We start from the raw sequence: 21,114 nt of genomic DNA on the forward strand, positions 1-21,114 counted from the left end.
AAAATGACCCAAGTTTAACCCAATTTGACCTAGGTTTTAACCAAGAAGTATTTTGGTTAAAATCTAAGTTTTAATCAAATCCAAAGATTTCTCGATTTAATTCTTTTAAAATATTTTATTTTGACCAAATTTGACCTTTTGAATCTAGGTTGGACAAAATATTTGATCATAAGTTTTTCAAAGCCTTTTTGTATTCATTGATCAAAAGTCTTGGTTTCAACAATTTCAAAACTTTCTTCCTCAATTTTTTGTCTCAAAAGTACTAGTTTGACAAAATTTGATTAAGTTGATTATTTTACTTTAACTTTCATCATTTTTTTTTGTTGTTAAGTCTAGAATTAACTTATTAAAAAAACTCAAAATATTCATAAAGTTCAAAACTTTTGGAAAAGACCTGAATCTTAATTTTTTTAAGTTCAAATTTGGTTAGGATAAGTATGAATAAAATTAAATATTTATAATCATTTTCGTAAAATAAAGAGATGTTGGTGAAAATTAGTTCAAGAACAATTACGACATTGACAAGTGAAAGGTCCAAGCCAATCTCTTGTTTTGCCTTCCTGAATGCAATCTATAAATCATAAGCATCAGTTTCCTCTCTTATTTTACCTCCCTTTTCATAAAGACTTTGCAACTTCTCTAATATTGAACAACACATAAGGGACCAAGCATCTACACCTACTCTAAAAACAAGAAGTATTGTTATCAATTAAAAAAATTGATTTAATAACAATGTGAATCAACTGATAGGAAAACAATCATTTACTTCATTGATCCAATGTCAATACATGTCAGATTTATGTTTGAGTATTTTGGCCATTATATGGGTATTTGAATCATAGGGAAAAAAAAAGATCAAGATAGATAAAGCTAAAAGTGCTTCAAGATGAAAAAAAACTAATGCCATATCAATATGATGTAAATAACTCTATTGAAAAACCTCAAGGTCCTATAGATTGGCGAATTAAGATTGTGCCTAAGATGATCATAAAAGCTAAGCACAAATTAAAAAAGTCAAGGCCCCTATCCACCTTCTCTAAGATGAATATATATATATTATTATTTTTTTATTTTGAGAAATTTGAGGTAAATAAGTTACTCAGTCTCACAAGTTAAAGTAAGATGTGTTATATTTGATAATCTAAGATAGATGATTATAGATCGTATATTCGAAATGATCTCAATAAATAATTTTCGATAGGATTTAAACTCAAGATCTCTTCATCGAAAAAAATAAATCTTAACCAATTGAGCTAACAACTTATTGATACTCTAAAATGAATTACATTCATGATAATAAGTTGAGCAGATAATAAATACTAAAACTTATATAACAATCAATCTGACTCATGGAAAAGGAAATGAGTTGGGTGGGTCATGGGCAGACAATAACTATACTAATCGTTGGCCCAAGAAAACAGCTCAATCAACATTAAAATCTCTTTCATTGGGTGGGTCATGGGCAGACAAGAACTATACTAATCGTTGGCCCAAGAAAACAGCACAATCAACATTAAAATCTCTTTCATTCTAATAACCAAATTTTTAAAAAAATGAAAATGAAATTATTCATTACTACCTTTACTTAAATTAATATTGTTTCCGCAAATAATAGTAAAATATATATAAATATAAAACGTAAAGAAGAAAAAGAGATAAGCTAAGCTCTAAGCGGCGGTGACAAAACGGCGGATGTACTGTATGCGGTTGTAGGTGCGACCTCTAGGCTGCTGCTTCCTCTCTTACTTGGCCACCTTTGCTTCTTCACCTTGTTGATGTTTGCCAACGATCCGTGAACGCCGATCACCGTCACAGACCAAACAATATTAAAATTAAATAGAATTAAAAAAATTGGCGCAAAAATTATGTCACTAAGTTTAGGGTTTTCCCAACTGTGCTGTCGTTGCTTCTTTGTCAGTGGTGAGAGGGGATGGAATTATAAAAAAAGAATTTTATTAAAATTATTTATTAATTAATATAATAAAAAAAGTTATTGTTGAAAAAATAACTATAAATTTTAAAATTAAAAAAATAAAATTTTTAATTTTAATTTTAAAAATAAATTTTTATGAGATCTTAAATAAATTAAAAATAAAATATTAAATATAATTTTTTATAAATTTAAAATTTTTTATTATTTTTTAATAAATATTTTTTTTATAAATTATTAAAATTTTATAATAGTTCTAATTAAATTGAACTCTTAAAAATTTTTTTATTTATTTATCACTATAAATTTTATTAATTAATATATTAAATTTTGATAATAAATTTTAGTAATATTAGATAATATTAGTTTTATAGATTCGAGTTTAAACTGTTTGTTAATAAGACTTGACAGTTTTTTATTAATTTTAAAATTTATTATATTTTTTAATAATAATTTTTTATTACATCAATTACTAAAAACCTTTACAAAATTCTTTTTTTTTTTTGTAATTTTACTTAAAGATTTTATAAGTTTTTTTACAAGATTTTCAAAAAATTGAAATTTTTTGAAATTTCATTGTTGATAAATTATAAAAATTTTCAGATACGTATATCTAAATATTCGTAAAAAATATAATTAAATAATTTTACTTAAAAAATAAAAAAAATGTAAAGAGTAAAAAATATGTTGCATTTAAAATCCCTCTGTGGTGAATGACTAACGTTAAAAAAAGTAAAAGCAGTTTACTTTTCAAGAATTTTATAATTTAACTTTTTCTTAATTATTTTTTTCAATGGTACCAAAAATAGAAGTGTATTAGTTGTACCTTTTTCAAATTCTCACTACTGGATAGGCATCATTGATTTACTGTTCTTTTGGCAGCAAAGCAAGAGATGATTGAGCTTGATCATATCAACGACTCTTATCTCATTTTTTTCCTCAAAACGAAAGAAACAAACAGGAAATAAGAACTATGGAATATGCGGTAGTTCAAGATAAATCATTTTCTTTCCAAATGAATATCTCCTCACTTCCAATTAATGGTTCCAACTCAATTAAATGATGAAACATGCATGAAATTTGGCACAAGCTATCAATAAGATTACTCATTTTATTTCATTAATTGCAAAGGAAAAAAACATTTTCAATGCTTCATGATGAACTCTTTGATTCCTTCAATAAGGCCAGTGGTTTGGGCAGCAGTGTCTGAGTCTATGTCCACGGCAATCTTGTTTAGGTAAAAACTATGCCCCATTCCATGACTAATCAACAATTCCACATCTTTGTTGCTCTTTTTCATGGCTTCATAGTATTCCATCTCTGTGTCCTTGATCAGGTCTTTCTCAGCTACACATAATAAATATGGTGGAAGATTTAGACCGTCAATCGGCGGAGCGCTGGACCCCATAGGGCAAGTAATCGGATGGTCCTTGGTGCTCCCAAGTGGCAATGCCAGGGCCAAAAACTTGTCCACCATGTCTAAAGTTAATAAAGGTGATTCGGGTTGCTCCAACTCCGACTTGCTCCGCTCCACACGGACAAAACCTGGGTGGATTGGAATCGCACCTGCTAGCCTTAATGGGCTCAAACCCAAGTTCCCACCACGTGCAGCCACTTCATGCACTATGTTCCCTCCTGAGCTATCCCCAATAAGAAAAACTCTGTTAAAATCTGCATGATCATTGATCCAGGGCTCATTTGATTCACCTTTAGCCAACGACCTTAGCCAGAGGAGAGCAGCGCAGCCATCATCACAGGCAGCTGGGAGCCTGTTCTCTGGTGCAAGCCTGAGATAAACTGAGACACAAATGGCTGGAACTGACCTTGCCAGCCTAGTGTAAAAGTGATAATACATGTACCAATCAGGTTGGCTGATGCAAAAACCACCCCCATGAAAATGAAGGATGATTGGCAACTTAGTATTAGTGGTGGGAATTTGCTCTGGCAAATAGATTCGAACTTTGAGTCCTGAATTGGAATCAATAGTGACATCACGAGTGGCTACACCTTCAGTGAATTGTTCATGGGGTGGCACCGAATCTGTCATGAACATAACCTCCGGGGGACCTGACCATGTCCGATCGACTGAGCCATCGTCGTAGACTCTTAGCCAACCGGAAACCTCATCAACTAGCTTCTTTTCTTGGACCATAATTTTGAGTTGGACTCAGCTTGTTTGTGTTTGAGTAGGTAAGAAAAAGGGTGCGTAAATGATGAACTTGCTGCCCTTTATATAGAAAATTGAGAAGTGTGGAAAAGAGGAAATTGCCAGGTTATTTCATAAGCATACCTGCTCTTTAAAGTATACCAAAAAAAAAATAAAATTATGGAGTAATTGTTTTTCTGAGATTATTCAAAGGGTGCTGTTTGACTTAAGAACGTGACAGTGCACATAAAGAAATGGAATCTACATTTCCTAGCCTGAGAATCAATGTTTCAAACAGTTTGGTTTCACCTCCCAAATTCATGTGGAAAAGTTTTTTGTTTTTTTTTTTTATTACCAAAAGTAAAAGAGTGAGATTAGAAAGTTTAGTACAGTAATGAAGTTTTAGATTTAATAATTAAAATTTAATTTTTGATATTTTTAAATAACAAAAAGTGAAAAGCTTCATTGTATCCATATTTTTTATTTAATACAAGAAGAGTTAGATAGGAAAATGATTAAGATTGCATTTAAAATTTAATTTAATTGATTTATGTTGTTATTTAAAAAATAATATTTAATAAATTTAAAATTATAATTATAATTTTTTTAATTTTTTTTTTATTTTCGAACTATATGGCTTTTTTATTAGTTTAAAAGAGAAGTGCTTGAGATTTTCATCAACTTTCTACCTTAGAATTTGTTATAAAGTGAGAACATATTATAAAATGGATCTTGTAACAACTACTCCATTATCACATTTGTCATCATTTCTATAGTAGAAAATTTTATTGAATTATTATCTTTATCCAAATTAATTAAATACTAAATATATGGTAGGTGGAAAACAAGTCAAATTAATGAATCAATAATGAATTAATATGCCCCTATTATCACCATGCACTTGCAATGAAATTCTTCGGAAACTCAATCCAAATTTGGAATTCATTCTCCACCAAATGTGGGATTGTGATAAGCCAAGGCTTTCCTTCCAATCACTTTTGTCATGTCAATATTGGAAACGGAATATATTCGTACTACATATTCTACTTTCCCTAAAGAAAAAACATTTCACATATATTTTCCAAACCTTTACCTTTTGCTTTTTATACTTTTTATCGCTACTCTATTAAATGTGATTCAAGTGTGATGTATGTCATTTGTCTCATAGTGAAGATTTAACAAAATAAGTAGACGAAATTAACATATAATCAAATAAAATTTTATATAAAATTGAATGAAATTCAACTATATATATGTGTTATCATTGTCAATCTTATATAACATATAACTTAGAAAAGAACTAAGAGAAGATGACATAGCTGTTATGGTTGATGAGGGCATATGAAGTTCTAACTACATATATATAATAACGTCGTTTAGTAACATAATTTACCTAACAATTGTTTGTTCTATCCTATTACATGTGAGATGGTCAAGATTTAATAAACTTTTTAATTGCTCTTAACCTTGTTCCAATATATGTAAATAAATCATATTTTATGGCTAGGTGTCTTTGTCACTGGTTCGAATAAAAAATTATTTAGCTAGAAAGACCTATTCCTTATATGCCTAAGTTCATTTCATCTCTTTCTGATATTGGATTGGTGATATTCGTTCCCATTTCATTGTGAAACGCTTTGTTGCACTGAATTTTTCATTAGGGGAAGAGAGGAATCCATCTTGATTCAAATCTACCTCAATACTGGTATCTCCTATGAAAATCTCCACATCAATATCATACGAACATCCACATGACATAAATTTTAAGCTAAAAATCAAACAAGCGGTCACTTCTTTTAGCTATATGGTTATTCATATGGACATTCACATGATGTTGAGGTAAAAATTTGTCATATTTTAACGATAGTTGACAAAATAAATGAGTTTGAAACATTTATTTAGGTCGCGAGTCTCAAAAATAAATTTTAAAAAATTATGAATAAAAATAAAATATTACACAAAAGTCATAAATGTGTCATGCAATTTACTCTAAATTAACAATTAAAATGAGGATTTAACTTGTTATAGTACAAATACTAATTTGTACTATAACAAATTCTCCATGAAAGTCATTAATGTTGTGTACTTTGAATGAGAGCAAGAAAGAAAGAACAGGAAAAGAGGAAAGCTTGACTTAAAAGGAGTAGTGGAGAGTCGTAGTCTTTGGGGATGGAATTTGGAAACATGGAATGTGTGAGAAAGCACTAAAAAGACAAAGGAAATGACTAAAATTGGATTAGGAAAGTTGTTGGGCTGCTTCCTTCAGTCAAACTCAAAGGCAAGGAAGGGAAAAATGCGCCAAGAAAAGGACAGGTGTCCTTAGACTTCAAATCACGTGGTGTTTTCGGTAGCTATGCCAGATTTAAAATATAATTCGGTATGAAAATTATAAGAAAATATATAAAAGTAATATTAATTAAAATTTTAATTAAAACTATATATTTAATAAAATTAAAAAAATACATATTTCATAATTTTCTTATTAAATAAAAATAAATCAGATAATTTTTATATAAAATCGATATGCATAATTATCAATATTTATATATTACAATTATTAATTTTTAAGGTGTCAAGGTCAAGAAGTAAGTAGACATTGTCTTTTTCTCCATGGTGGGGGGACCCTCTTTCCAACTGATCAGGTGTCAACCGAGGCCGCCTCTTTGTATTTTTCTCTTTATTTTCCAGGATTAGAATATAGCTCCATGTCATCTCATGAAGCAATATATATATATGGTTTTTATTTTTATGAAATAAGAATTTCTTTTCAAAATTAAGCGTTTACTACAAATGGTCAACATGACTTTGTTACCCTTCCCTCCTTGTATGATTATTTTTGCTTGGAGCAAAATGTATAATTTCTCTATAACCAGAGCATAGTGGTATCCACAGTTGGATCGGTTCGAACTAGGTGAGATCTGCTTGATATTTTAAGCTCTCGTCAAAATTTGATTGTATTCATTAAGCTATGTCAAAGTGATTTGTAATTTGATTTAAAATTAAAAGTATAAGGATAAATTTATTCTAAAATTACATAAGTTGAAAGATTAATAATAAATTTAAATCATGTTTATATATACAGTAGTAAATTTACATATTTTTTCATTTTTTTCTTTATTTTTTAAATCTATTTTACATTAGTTTTAAACCCGCTTAATGCATGAAAGTATATCCATATATCAATAAATTTATATATGTATAAGTTTTTTTTTTAATGATAAATTAAAATACTTTTATTATCATCATTATAGATACCTAATTTTATATAAATAAATTCAAATTTATTCAATTTTTAAGCTTGATCTTTGTATTTTAATTTGGACTAACTTAAACACTTTAATTGAATTTATCTATTGAACTTCAATAGGCTTTGTCTCAAGTTGATCATTTTTGGATATTTTGCATGGACTATGATCTAATCCTATTTTTATTATTGGGTTATTTTCGGATTAAGATTTTAAAATCCAATTAAAAAGCCCAAAATCTAATTGTAAACCCAAAACCATCTTATAGTCCAATTTTATTTTTATTAAAATTAATTAAATTAATTAAAAATTGAAAAATTACAAAAACAAAAGGGTCGAGTGCCTTGTTCTCTTCTCTTGTCAACTCCATCCATTTTTGTGCATCTATTTCTAGCTTTTTAGTTTCCCCTTTCATTTTACCCCTCTCGACTTAACATGAATTGATGAAAAATAAAAAAACATAAGAGCAGCAAGCACTACCCCCCAGGTCATCATTTTATCTCATCCCCAAATACAACAAAACACAGCCGGAATAATGACAACATCTATTACTAAAATAAGAACCCAAAATCCCATTTCCCGTACTGAGGATCCCAATCTTCAATGAAAATGGAAAGTCAAAAGGAAAAACAAATCAAATCATATTAATAAAAAAAATCACAGAGTTGATTTATTTTCAAAATTAAAAGGGATTGAATCCTTATAAAGAGTGAAAACAAAAAGCATATACGAAAGGGAAGGCAATAAGCAAATTCCAACCTTGGAGCGTACAAAAATTTTTTGGGTCTGGATTTTGTTTAATGATTCATTTTGAGTTTTTTTTTTTTTTCTACTTTTTGGAATTGGGTTTTAATTCATACAATTTTTGGGATTGGGAATTTTTTTTTTTTTTGCTTTTGAAGTCAATTTTGAATTTTCAGATTGGTTTAAATCTTTGGTTTTATGTTTCTAGGAGCTTTTAGGGTTTTGATTTTTTTTTTTTTGGGTTTTGATCTTTAAGATTTTTCAACGTTTGTGTTTTGAGTTTTTGGGCTTTGAGAAAGTTATTTTAATTTTGGATAGATGATTTTATTTAGTTTTGGCTTGAATTTTTAGGATTTAATTTGAATTTCTAGATTCGGGTTTGAAATCTAGGTTTATTTGGTTTTTTTTTGGGTTTTCTAGTTTGAATATTTGAGTTTTTTGGTGAAAAATTAATTTTTTAAGCAGCTTTCACAATGATCAAAGGATTTCTTGGCAGGCAGATTATGGAAATTAAAGGCTTTTCTAGGAAAGTTTAAACTTTTTGATGGTTGATTAAATATCTCAATGCTGGAATCTAGATTTGGTGGCCCGTTTCTGAAAAAGGTTGAGTTTTTCGGTTGGATTTCTAGAGAGAAAGGAGAGGAAACAAATTTAAAAAAAAAGAGAAGAAGTTTGAAGTGCGAAGAAAAAATGTTGAAAAGTGTCTTTTATATCAAGGCAACACGATGCCAAGTTGGAGGGAGACTAACTCGCGTGTGACCCGTTGATCCGCGTGTTGACCTACATTCAATCCTAATCCGTGGTGTAGGTTTTTCCTTTTTTTTTTTTGATTATTTTTTGCTTTGATTTTTATTTTCTTGTTTGATTTTTATGTTTTGTTTTTTATATATATTATTTTTATTTTTATATTTTAATATATATTTAACTACATGATATTTTACATAATTACATGATATTTAATTGCATGATTATTTTATTTCTGTTTTATATGATCTATTAAATATATTTTGCATAATTGCATAATTATATTTAATTGCATGATGATTAATATTATTGCATTGTTATTTTATTATTATTGCATGATATATTATATTATTATTATATTATTATATTATTATTTCATGGTATTATTTGCATGATGATTTTCGTTTATTTTAATTGATTTTTTTCTTTTAAATAAAAAAAAATTTTCCAAAAATTTTTTTCAATCCTACCAAATAATTGAAGGATTTAAATATTGAATTAAGTCTGACCAAATTATTAGAGAACTTAATAATTTTTTTTGAAAAAATACTTTAAAATCTTAGCAACATATTAGAGGATAATTTTTGATGAAAAATTTTACTAACATAATAGAAGGTGTTTCTTAAAATAAATTGTTTTCACAAATAAATAAATTTTCAATCCTACCAATATATTAGAAGATAATTTTTGACAATAAATTCTTATCAACATGTTGAAAAATATTTCTAAAAATAAATTATTTTCATAAATAAAAGTTTTTTTTTACAATAAAAATTTAAATGAATATGACAACGGAACCTCTTTAGAGTGAGACATTAGTTTTTATGAATACTCCTAAAGTAAGAAAATTATCTTGAATTGCTACCAAACTATTGGAATAATTTAATATCAATTTTCAATAATTAAATTATTTGATAAAATTATAAAAATGCTTTAAGGCTTGGATAATTTGAAATCAAATTGGTATTGTCTTTTATATAGGCGCTATGAGGGTTTTATAACATTTCTCATACGTTATAATACTCTTAAACCTAAAATCTAGTTTCGTAAACTATAATCTATCTTTTAAAGAAACAAGAATGAAGTTTAGGACTCCTCTTTAAAATGAAACAAATTCAATTAGGTAACTAATTATACCTAAATAAAAAAATATTAGTGGCAACTTCTAAAATCTATGTCTAACAATAGATTCATAGATCTATACATTATGACGGTTTGACAACTCCACTGAGAATATTGAGAGTTAGGCCAATAAATGATTTATTGTTATCCAAGCCTAACTTAATAAATTTAAGAAAATTTCTCCTTATTTGTATTTTATTTATTTATTTATTTTTTATATCTGTCATTCATTTCCACATGCATAACATGAGCTCTACACCTAAGTTCTGTCCCTTGAGGGTAAGTAAAATACCTACGCTTTCATGAGATTTTATATCTCCCTATAGGTTAGCAAAATACTCCCACTCAAATTGAATCTTTTTCATTTATAGCCTATAATGGGTGAAGATTGTGATGCCTTATTAGTCTATAATGGATAAAAATGTAAAAACAATTTAAGAACCCTTAGATTGTCAAACCTTTGAACTTAGCATATAAATAAACCTTAAGGGTTTGAACCTAAGTTAAAGCTATACCTTCCTTTGTGCTAAAAAATCCTAAATAGGATATATGATGGGATATTTATTTTACTTGTAAATTTATGTATTATTTTTGTTGTTGTATATAGTATTTGTATACTAACCTTTTATTTTTTGCTTTTTGTATTTATTGTTTTTTGTATATATTATATGTATATTAACCATTTTCTTTTATTATGCATGCATTCACATCATTAAATTTATTATAAGAAGTAATTGCTAGAAAATAATTTTAACAAGGAAAATCTTAGTCACATCTATGGAAAGCCCAGCAAAGTCTTCTACAGTCCTAAAAAGGGAGTTTGAAGAATTAAAGCTTGCAAAAAAAAAAAAGGTTAAAAAAGGAAGTTCATGTGCTTGAACAAGAAAATGATGAATGGAAGAGTTTGTTTGCTGACTTGAACATAATGCAATTATCTACCAATCAAAAGTTGGCCCAACTTTTGAAAGAAAATGGGCAGTTGCAAGTAAAGCTACAAGAAAATGACGAGGCATTCTCCAAAGCATAAAGGCACATTCAAATGCTGAATGGAGTGATCGTTGAAATTGGCACACAAATGGGAGCTGTGAATGAAGAATGTGAGCAAATAAATGAAGCATATATGAGAAAGCATGAACAGTTAGAGTCCTTGCTCGACCAAATCATTGTGGTTGCTTACAAAGCCAAATACATGGTAGAAAAGGTTAAAAAATGGAAGATAATGGTGCCACCAGTGAGAGCATATGACCAAGAATTACTAGATTTCTTTAATGAAGTGCAAAGCCAATATTGACAAATTAGAGATTTATTTCCTTAATACATTCTAGACTTTTCATGGATGTAATGCTGGATTTAGGTAGAAATAACTTTAAATTCAATGAAAATTTTCTTTTTGAACCATTGTTATGTGGCAAAGTCTCCTTATTGCATTCATGCATTCTTACATTTATTCTCATGTATAATTATACGATTTTAGAACATCATTCTAAACATGCACCTTAATTGTGATAAATTAAGGATTAAGGATAACTCGACTAACTCACCATAAGTATACCACCCGAGCCCAAGCCAAAAGAATGGACCAAGATAATATAAGCCGCGTTGAAAAGTTAGAGAGAGCCCACAAGGAAATTAAAGATGAGTTAAACAAAATCTTTAAAGCATTAGGCAAGTTGAATAAAAGATAAACTATAGAAGAAGATGCTAGACCTAAAGACCATCCATTACAGGATATTATTGACCCTTTATATCCTCTTAGTTATGGCCCATCAAGCCTCAGTACCTTTAAGGTATTTCATCACAACAATTCACATTCCTTGCAAGGTATACTTACACATGAAAGCCATTAGCACTAACTTAAGGGCAATTTCAAAGTTTTGCTAGCCAGTCTCAATTCCTAACTTAAATAACCTCAAAGAGAATGATAAGCTAAAATTAAAGGCAATTGAAAGTTTAAAGGATTCAAAGTCTCAGCATATGATGAACCTACTAGTGGAGAGACTACAAGCCATTAAAGGTATAGACTTTTATGGCTTCATGAATGCAACCGACTTTTGCTTAGTCTCAGATGTTGTAATCTTGTCAAAGTTTAAAATCCTTGAGTTTGAGAAGTATAATGATACTAAGTGTCTGATCATATATATCAGTATATACTATCAAAAAATAAATGTTTACACTAATCATAAAAAGTTATTGATGCATATGTTTCAAGATAGCCTTATAGGCTCAACTATAAGGTAGTATGTTCAGCTAGATTAAACTCGCATCCAGTTTTAGAATGGGCTCACTTAGGCATTTATTAGTCAGTACCACCACATCATTGACTTAACTTTTGATTGCCTTTTTTTACAAAGCATGAAAAAAAAAGGCAATAAAATCTTTCAAAGAATATGCCAAACGGTGGAGAGATATAGCTACTCAAGTTTAACTTATTTTAACTAAGAAAGAAATGACAATACTATTAGTTAATACCCTAAAGGCACCTTATTATGAGAAGATAGAGAATGCAACAAAGAACTTTATTGACATAGTGATTTTAAGGGAGATTATTGAAAATCCTTTAAGAGTGGCAAACTTGAAGAAAGAAAGGCAGATAGTACCAAAAAAGGTGAAATGCCTAAAAAAAAAAGTTGAAGCCTAAACTATGAGTTTTGAAATGCAATAATTTAGAAGTTATACTCTATATCCACCATATGTTCATCCTACTTACTACCTAGCAATTAATAATATTGCACAAGTCTCTTACTAGCCTTATTACCCAACCATGAATAACATCTCTCTAAGTCTTTATCAACTAGCTTTTCAAATAGTTATATATGGGTCTAATCTTGTCATTACACCAGTTTTAAGGCCTAATAATCAAGCGAGTGGTTTGAAAATATCCACAGGCAACCAAGAGAGAGCTTGCATTGATCTTATACCCATCACCTATACTAAGTTATTCTTAGAATTGGTCAAGAATGACCAAGTATCCTTAGTTCTTTTAGAACCATTGAAGCCACCCTATCCCAAATGGTACAATGTTAATACCATATGTGATTACTATAATAGAAATGTGGGTCAGTCTATAAGAACATGCCATGCTTTCAAGCATAAGATGCAAAATTTGATCCAAGCAAGCTTAGTGAGCTTCAATGAATTGGGGAAGTTAAATGTCAACAAAGGCCATTTGCCTGATCACCCGTGGGCATAATTTTAAGAAGGCTATTTGAAATTATTTTTCATTTTAGGATTTCTTCAGAATAATGATTTTTTTTATGTAATTGAATTTTATTTTATGTTTTTATCATTTTAATAAAAGTGGTAGATGCATTTTCATAATATTTCCTTTTTAATTGAATCACCATCATATGCTCTTACCTTCTCACATCTTTTCATATGTCCATTCTCAAAATCCAAATAATAAATGTTTAGACAGTTATGACAGCAATTCAGGATTTGATGTTGAAACTATCATTCATGTTGATAAATTAAGATTGTTAATTCATTAGGATTACTAAATAAAAAAAGATAAAATTGGTAAAGAATTTTGCTTATTGAAAGATGAAGTTGATGCAGAACATGATCTTTGTTTTTGGTCAATAAATATTCTTCACTAAGTATTTATGTTTGAAATGAGAAATGGTCATCTTTTTTCTTTCCTTAATAAAAAGAGTAAAAATTATCCTTTGCTACCTTATTATAGCCTAACGAAAATTTTTTTCAAGAAACCCTAACCAAAGATCACTTCCACACTGGGGGCAAAGTTTTAAAAGATTGTAAAGTGAAAATCTTTAGTGATTTTAAGGGCAAAGCCCTTGTGTACTCAAATCTTTCTTGAAAATGCCAAAAAAAAAAAAAAGGTAAAATACGAAGAAATTGATAGGGCAAAATGTCAAGGTGCTCTACATTGAAAAAAAATCCTTCAATTGATTACCCTTTAAACATAGTTTGGGCCTATATCATCAATTTTTTTCATAGCCTCTCACCTTACCTTAAGCTGTGTCCTTTAAAAGTCTATTTTAATCAAATGTGAATACTCAAATTGGAGAATCATGAATTAAACGAAAATAGATTTGTCATTAGATTGTTTGAGACTTTGATCAAAGTGTCACTAGTGGATTAAGGGGAAAGAGAAATGAGAAAAAAAGATAAGAAAAGGATGTGCAAAAAAAAAAAAAGAAAAAAAGCAAAAAAAAAGAGAAAAAGGAGGAAAAAAGAAAATTTAAAATGAAAACCCAAAAAAGCAATTTAAGTAAAAATAGAGACTCGAGAAAATAACTTCATTTGAGAATCCCAAAAATATGGATGATGATTGGTTCAAAGATCGAGGATATTGATAAAATATGTTTTTAAGAAAGAATTCTGAGTTAGAGTTCAAAATTGTCTAAATAGTCATTATTCTAGATGTTAATATCCTATTCAAATAGCTATAGTATTATCCTTTTATTCATCTTTGATTTGTTATTAACTGGACTTTCTCTTGATACCTAATTTTCTTGTTTTTTTATCAAATGTGCATCCCTTGAATGATTGAGGAAATGTATCATATTTGCTTTGAATTAGAAGGGTGATAAATAAGTGAATGACAATGTCTGTAAAAGATTTTTTCATTCCTTTAAAAGGAAATCCAGATGACTTAAGTGAAAAAAGCCTAACAAGGTGATTTGATAAGGGCAAATGAAATGACCCAATGATGAATACTATCCTAATGTTTAGGTTGGGAACTTACCTATTAGACACAAAAATCTAGAGTCACCACAAATCTTTTTTACCTAGGTGTGATTGGCCACCTATATGAATATATCCCTTTTAAAGTTATTCTAAGTATAAACTAAGAGTCCCTTTTATGCCCTTTTATGCCCAAAATTGGTACTAAATTAATTATGTGTTATCTTACCTAAGCTTTAATCAAAGATGATTTTTATCATATCAATAAATTCCAATCCTTTTATTTATTTACACACCATGGTGATATAAAAATTCCATCAGAATATCAAGTAGTCTTGCAATCATACAATCATACAATAAATATTAAATCATACCATGCAAATATTATCATACATACATTTTATAAATCATATCAAATATCATGTAATAATATCATGCCTAGATCATGCAAAAATATTCATGCAAAAATGTCATGCAAATATATTAATTACCATGCAATAATAACAATCTTGTAAATATATAATATCATGCAATAATATAAAGTACCATGCAAATATATTAATAACCATTCATTCAAATATATAATCATGCAACCAAATATAATCACACAAATATAATCATGCAATTATGCACACAATAAATATAAAAACATGCAATTAAATATCATTCAAATAGAATATTAATAATTCAATAACATATTATGTCATATCATGCAATAAATATAAAATTATGCAATAATAATAAATAAATGTGCAAATAAATATATTAATTATCATACAATCACACAAATAAATAAATTAATAATCATGCAATTAACAATGTAAATCATGCAAATAACATGCAATTAAATATATAATCATGGAAATAAAAATATATAAACCATGCAAATAAATATGTAATTAAATATATAATCATGCAAATAAATATATTAATAATCAAGCAGTTAAATAAATTAATAATCATGCAATCAAATTAAATATAATCATACAAATAAATATATTAATAATCATACAAATATATTAATAAATCACATAAATAAAAATATTAATAATGCAAACAAAAATATTAGGAAAATAAATGATCATGCAAAGATAATATTAGTCATGCAAATTCATGAAAAAATAAATACCATGCAATAAATATAAAAATAAGAGTAAGCAATTACATATTATAAAAATTATGCAAAAATTACAAAAAAAAAATAAAATGAAAGCAAACATTACCTCAATGAGTTCCAACAATTTTTCACCTTAAAAAACCAATGCTTTCTACTACAAATCATAGCATTCTTTCCAAAAACTCCAACTAGATCTTTTTGCAAATTTTTTTGCTTGATTGCTTATTCATTGTTGATTAAAAACTTTGCCTAAATTTTCTTTTTTTTTTTAATGACCTTTCTTTTATCTTAAAGTAAATTGCTCTCAAGCCCCCTTTTTTGATCATAGATTCAAGGCTCTTATATAGGGATTGAATCCCTTTTGATGGAAGAAATTAGTTCAATTGAATTTACAATTTCTCACTAAATTTTATTCTCTGTGTAATCTTTTCTTTTTCAATAAATTGAGTCTCAAGTCTTTTTAAAATTATTCAACCATTAAAGTTAAAATCTAAGATAGAATCCAAAAGTTGAATTGAATCTAAGATTTTTTATGCAAAATCTCACATTTTTTTGTTTTTACCTTTTTTATTTTATTATTATTATTTTTACCAATTGATTTTGACTCTTTTGACCAAAAAAATAAAATTAAACCAAAAAATTAAACTAAAAATATTAAAATACAAATAAATTTTAAGGTTTAATCTTTGGGTCCAAAATTCACTTTACCAATTAAGGCCCAATTGTATAATTAAAATCAAAATTCAAAGCCCAATGAATTTGAAAACATCCCCAAATAAAATGGAGTGTCTATAGTTGCCCCTTTTTGTGTATTTTTTATGAAACATGAATTGTACAAAGATAAAGACATCCATTTTATTCGAGTCAAGGAAAGTTCAAAAAGAAAATTGCAAAGGCTCCTCCTTTACATAAGTTTGAAACTTTCAAAAAAATAAAATACTTCCCCAGAATTTAGCTTTGAAACTTTGGAAAAATAACATGCTCCTCCACTACTAAGGTTTTGGCACTTTTGAAAATAAACTCTCCCCCACAACCCCCACAACCCCCACAACTAAACCTTTGAAACTTTAAAAAATAAACTACTCTCCCACAATTGAGGCTTTGAAGCTTTTGAAAATAATATACTCCCCCACAACTAAGGCTTTAGAACTTTTGAAAAATAAAATGCTCACTCTTAACTGAGGCTTTGAAACTTTAAAAAATAAAATGCACTCATATAACTGAGGCTTTGAAACTTTTGAAAATAAAATGCTCTCCCACAACTTAGGCTTCAAAACTTTTGGAAAATAAAAAGCTCCCCCACAACTAAGGCTTTGAAACTTTGAGAAATAAAAAACTCCCCCATAACTAATGCTTTGAAATTTTAAAAAATAAAATGCTCTCCCACAACTAAGGCTTTGACACTTTTGAAAATAAAATGTGATCATTCTTACCTTCAAAAAAGTTATTCCTTGATAGAGGCATTAAAACTTAAAAAAATCTTACCTCAAATTGAGTTTCTGCATCTCATCTAAATTATCATTGATTGCCTTCCAATGTCTTCTCAAAATTATTTTCTCACCTCGTTTTTCCTTATTGCTTTCCAAACATATGCAATGAATGCATGCAATGAATGAAAAGATTTTTCATAATTCTTAAATTTAATTTCAAGATTCAAACTTTAATTTTTCTTCCTTTCAAACATGTATGATGCTTGAGATGAATATGATGAACACAATGTATGCATACAATGAATGCATGAGTCAAAGCTTTTCAAAATTCCACCCTAATTTCACAACTTAAACTTTGATCTTTGTTTTCCAAATATGCAGTGCATGAGTACAATAAATGCGATGATATATACAATATGTAATGAATACAATGAATACAACACATGAATGCAGTGAATGCAAAATTCCAACCCAATTTCAAACTTTAAACCTTTTTTTTCTTTTTCAAATATATATGATGAATGCCATGAATGAGTACAATATTTTCAACATGATGCATGAATGTAATACATATGGTGAATGTAATGTATGCTATGCAATTCATTTATCTTTTCAATTGTGGTAAATAAGAGAGTTCTCATAACTCTTGATTTATCTTCTCACTTCTTTTAACTTATCAACACTTGTGGTTTTCATTCTCTTAAGTTGAGGAAAAATGAGTGAGAATGCTATTTGATTCTAACACTCTCACAAGTTCGGAGTTCAACTGTTCCATTGATATTATTGATCTTTCATCAATTTAAACATTATCCCTATTTCTTAGGGATCCTCATCAAGGCTATTTTTCTAAATTTCTTTTGTTGATACTTAAATAGCCTTTTTGGATTTTTAGTTTAGGTTTTCTTTTTTCCTCTTTATTTTTTACTTTTTTACTTTTTTTTTTTAACATCTCTTGCACATCATTTCCTTATCATTTCCCATTTTCTCTTAATCCATCAATGACATTTCAATCAAAATTTCCAACATTCCTATTACAAGTTTGTCTTAGTTCAATTCATAATTCTCCATTTGACCATTTACATTCAACTAAATAGAGTTTTAAGGGATGTAATATAGGCTAAGGTGAGAGGTTATGAAAGAAATGGATAAATAAGCCCAAAATTAATTCAAAGAGTTATAAACCAAATGATCATTTATTATCATATGGAGTAGTTTGGTTTTTTACCCCATTTTTCATCAATTCTCTCTTTTTTTTTTTATCTTTTGTTCTGCACTTTTCATCCTTTTTAAGGAAAGATCTAAAAATCGAGGTTTTTTTTTTTTTTTTTTTTTTTTTTTTTTTTTTTTTACCTTTAAAATCATTAGGGACCTTCACTTTCCTTTTTCTATGTTTTTCTCTTTGTGATCAAGCTTTTTTCAAACTTTACCCCCTAGTGTGAATGATGATCCTTAGTTAGGGCTTCTTCTCAAAAAAATTTAATAGGTTCAAATAGGATAGCAAATGGATAATTTTACTCATTGTGTGAAGGATAAAAGAAAAGTGGCCATTTTTCAGTTCAAATATGAATACTTTCGACGAAGAACATTTATTGACTAAAAGTAAACTTATGAGTGAGCCATCACAAAAACCACACACTCATCAATTTCATCTATAAATGAACAAAATCCTATGCTAGTTCCATTTCATGAAACTTTTCTTTTTTTACTTCAATGATCCCAACAGATATAGATTAAGAGTATCAACTTATCAATTCCATTAATACGAATAATATTTTTAAAATCAAATCTTGAATTATTGTCATGATTATCTGAACATTCATTATTTAAAACATAGGAGTGGGTGAAATATGAAAAACATGTATATAATAGCAATGGAACAAATGAGAAAATGTAATGAAAATGCATTTGTCACTTTATTAAAATGATAAAAGATAAATAAAAGATTGACATAAAAGACTTTTGAATATTCAAAACTTGCACTATTTCTTAAAGTTCCTAAGTTAACAAACATTTATAAAAACTCTTTTAAAATTATGCCCTAGTGTGGTTAAACAAAGGGCTCTTGATGACATATGTCCTTATTTCTTGATCAAAATTCATCAATCCATTTTTTACCAAACTTTGTACTTTATACTTCAATGCTATGCAATTTTTTGTAGAATGGCCAACAATTCTAAAATGATAGTCACAAGTAGCATTAGCATCATACCACTTAGGGTAGGGAGGCTTCATAGGTTCTGAATAAAGTAGTGCAACCAAATAGTTCTCAACGAGTTGAAAGAGTAGTTTAACGTATGTCATAAGAATTAGATCTATAAGAGCATTTTCTCTTTTCACTCGATTCTTAGGTTGAGCAACTGATCGAGAGTTAGGTGACTATCTGATTGGTTGATAAGCATAAGGACTTGGGGAGACATTGTTGATAGATGGGTAGTAAGGTTGATATATTAGGTAAGAAAAATATAGGGTGAAGCCTCCAACCTATTGCCCTTTATGAAATATAGCTTGAGTATCTTCTTCTTTCGTTTTTAGCACTACCCTTTTTTTTTGCATTACCACATTTAAGCTTTCCATTCTTGATGGCATTTTCAATGATTTTTTCCAAAATTCCCATATCATTGAAATTTTTAGTGGCATTTTCAATCAGCATTTCATAGTAAGGAGTTTTGAAAGTATTGACAAACATGATTATGGTCTCATTTTTAGTGAACGATGGTTGAACTTAGGCAACAATATCCCTTTATCTCTGAGCATATTCTTTGAAACTTTCAATATTTTTTTTTACATGGTTTGTAAAGACATAGGATCTAGTGCCAGATCTATAATGTGTTTGTATTATGCAATGAAAGCCCTTGTAAGTTCTAACTATCCACGAACACGAGATCTATCTAATTGCACATATCACCTAGCTATTGAACTAGAAAGATTATTTTGAAAAAAATGGATGAGCAACTTCTCATTATTAGCACATACAGCCATTTTACAACAATACATTTTAATATGTGTAATAGGGCATTTGGTCTCATCATACTTTTTGAACTCAAACACTTTAAATTTTAATGGAATCACCACATCAGGGACTAAGTAGAGTCCAGTAGCATCCATTGACTCATAAAAATCTGTCTTTTCAATAGCTTTAAGCCTTTATTTTAATGATATCAATCTTTTGTTTTTTAGAGCTTTCTTTAGTTTTAACAGGGACAATATTCAATTTTTCTTACTCATTAGGATCATTAAGATTTGGAACTTGTGTAGGATCATATGTCTTGATGACAAAAATAGGGGTAATGAGAGCAGAAGTAGTGATTGTTGACATGTCAATCTGCATATAAGGATAGTTTGTAGTGAAAAGAGTTTGATGCTAGGCTTCTTGAGATGTTATGCTGAACATGGGCCAAAAGTAGAGGGATATAATGGATTAACCTCATTTTGTATTACCTTTTCTTCTACTTTTTTTCCTTTACTCATATTTTTCAACAATTCTATAATAGTTTCTAATTGCCCTTTCAATTCTTCTTGTGACTTTCTAGCTTTTGAAGGTGAATAGTATTTTTTTCTTCCATGATTCTTGCCTAATATCTAGTATTGTAATGCCTTAGATTGTTTAAAGATTGAGTTATCCCTAAACCTTGGTTTTTCATTTTTTTTTAAGAATTAGGATGACTTATTATTATGCATTTTAGAGAGATCATTATGTACGAATACAAGAATGCATGAATGCGATAAGGATGATTTATCACATAACAATTATTAATAAAGAAAATCTTTATTAAATTAAAAGTTATTTCTAACTAAATCCAATATTACATCTATGAAAAGTCTAAAGTTTATCGTGAAAAGAAATCCCTAATTTATCGATATTGGCCTTACACTTCATTAAGGAAAACTAATAGCTCATGGCCATATGTTTCGACTGGTGGTGCCTTTGTCTTTGGCTTTATAGGTAGTCATAATGATTTGGTCAAGCAGGCATTCTAATTGGTCATGCT

General features: G+C 28.5%; 1 protein-coding gene across 1 annotated transcript; it reads right to left on the reverse strand.

The window, feature by feature from the left end:
- Positions 1-3,023: 3,023 nt before the first annotated feature.
- Positions 3,024-4,173, reverse strand: LOC111309928 (strigolactones hydrolase CXE15-like). Its single transcript, XM_022908952.2, has one exon. It carries the CDS (start codon positions 4,080-4,082, stop codon positions 3,075-3,077), a length of 1,008 nt encoding a protein of 335 aa, XP_022764687.1. The 5' UTR covers positions 4,083-4,173; the 3' UTR covers positions 3,024-3,074.
- Positions 4,174-21,114: the final 16,941 nt, after the last annotated feature.

The sequence above is a fragment of the Durio zibethinus genome, chromosome 19, assembly GCF_047325235.1.
Source record: "Durio zibethinus cultivar Kanyao isolate XHJ-2024 chromosome 19, ASM4732523v1, whole genome shotgun sequence".
Lineage (NCBI taxonomy): Eukaryota > Viridiplantae > Streptophyta > Magnoliopsida > Malvales > Malvaceae > Durio > Durio zibethinus.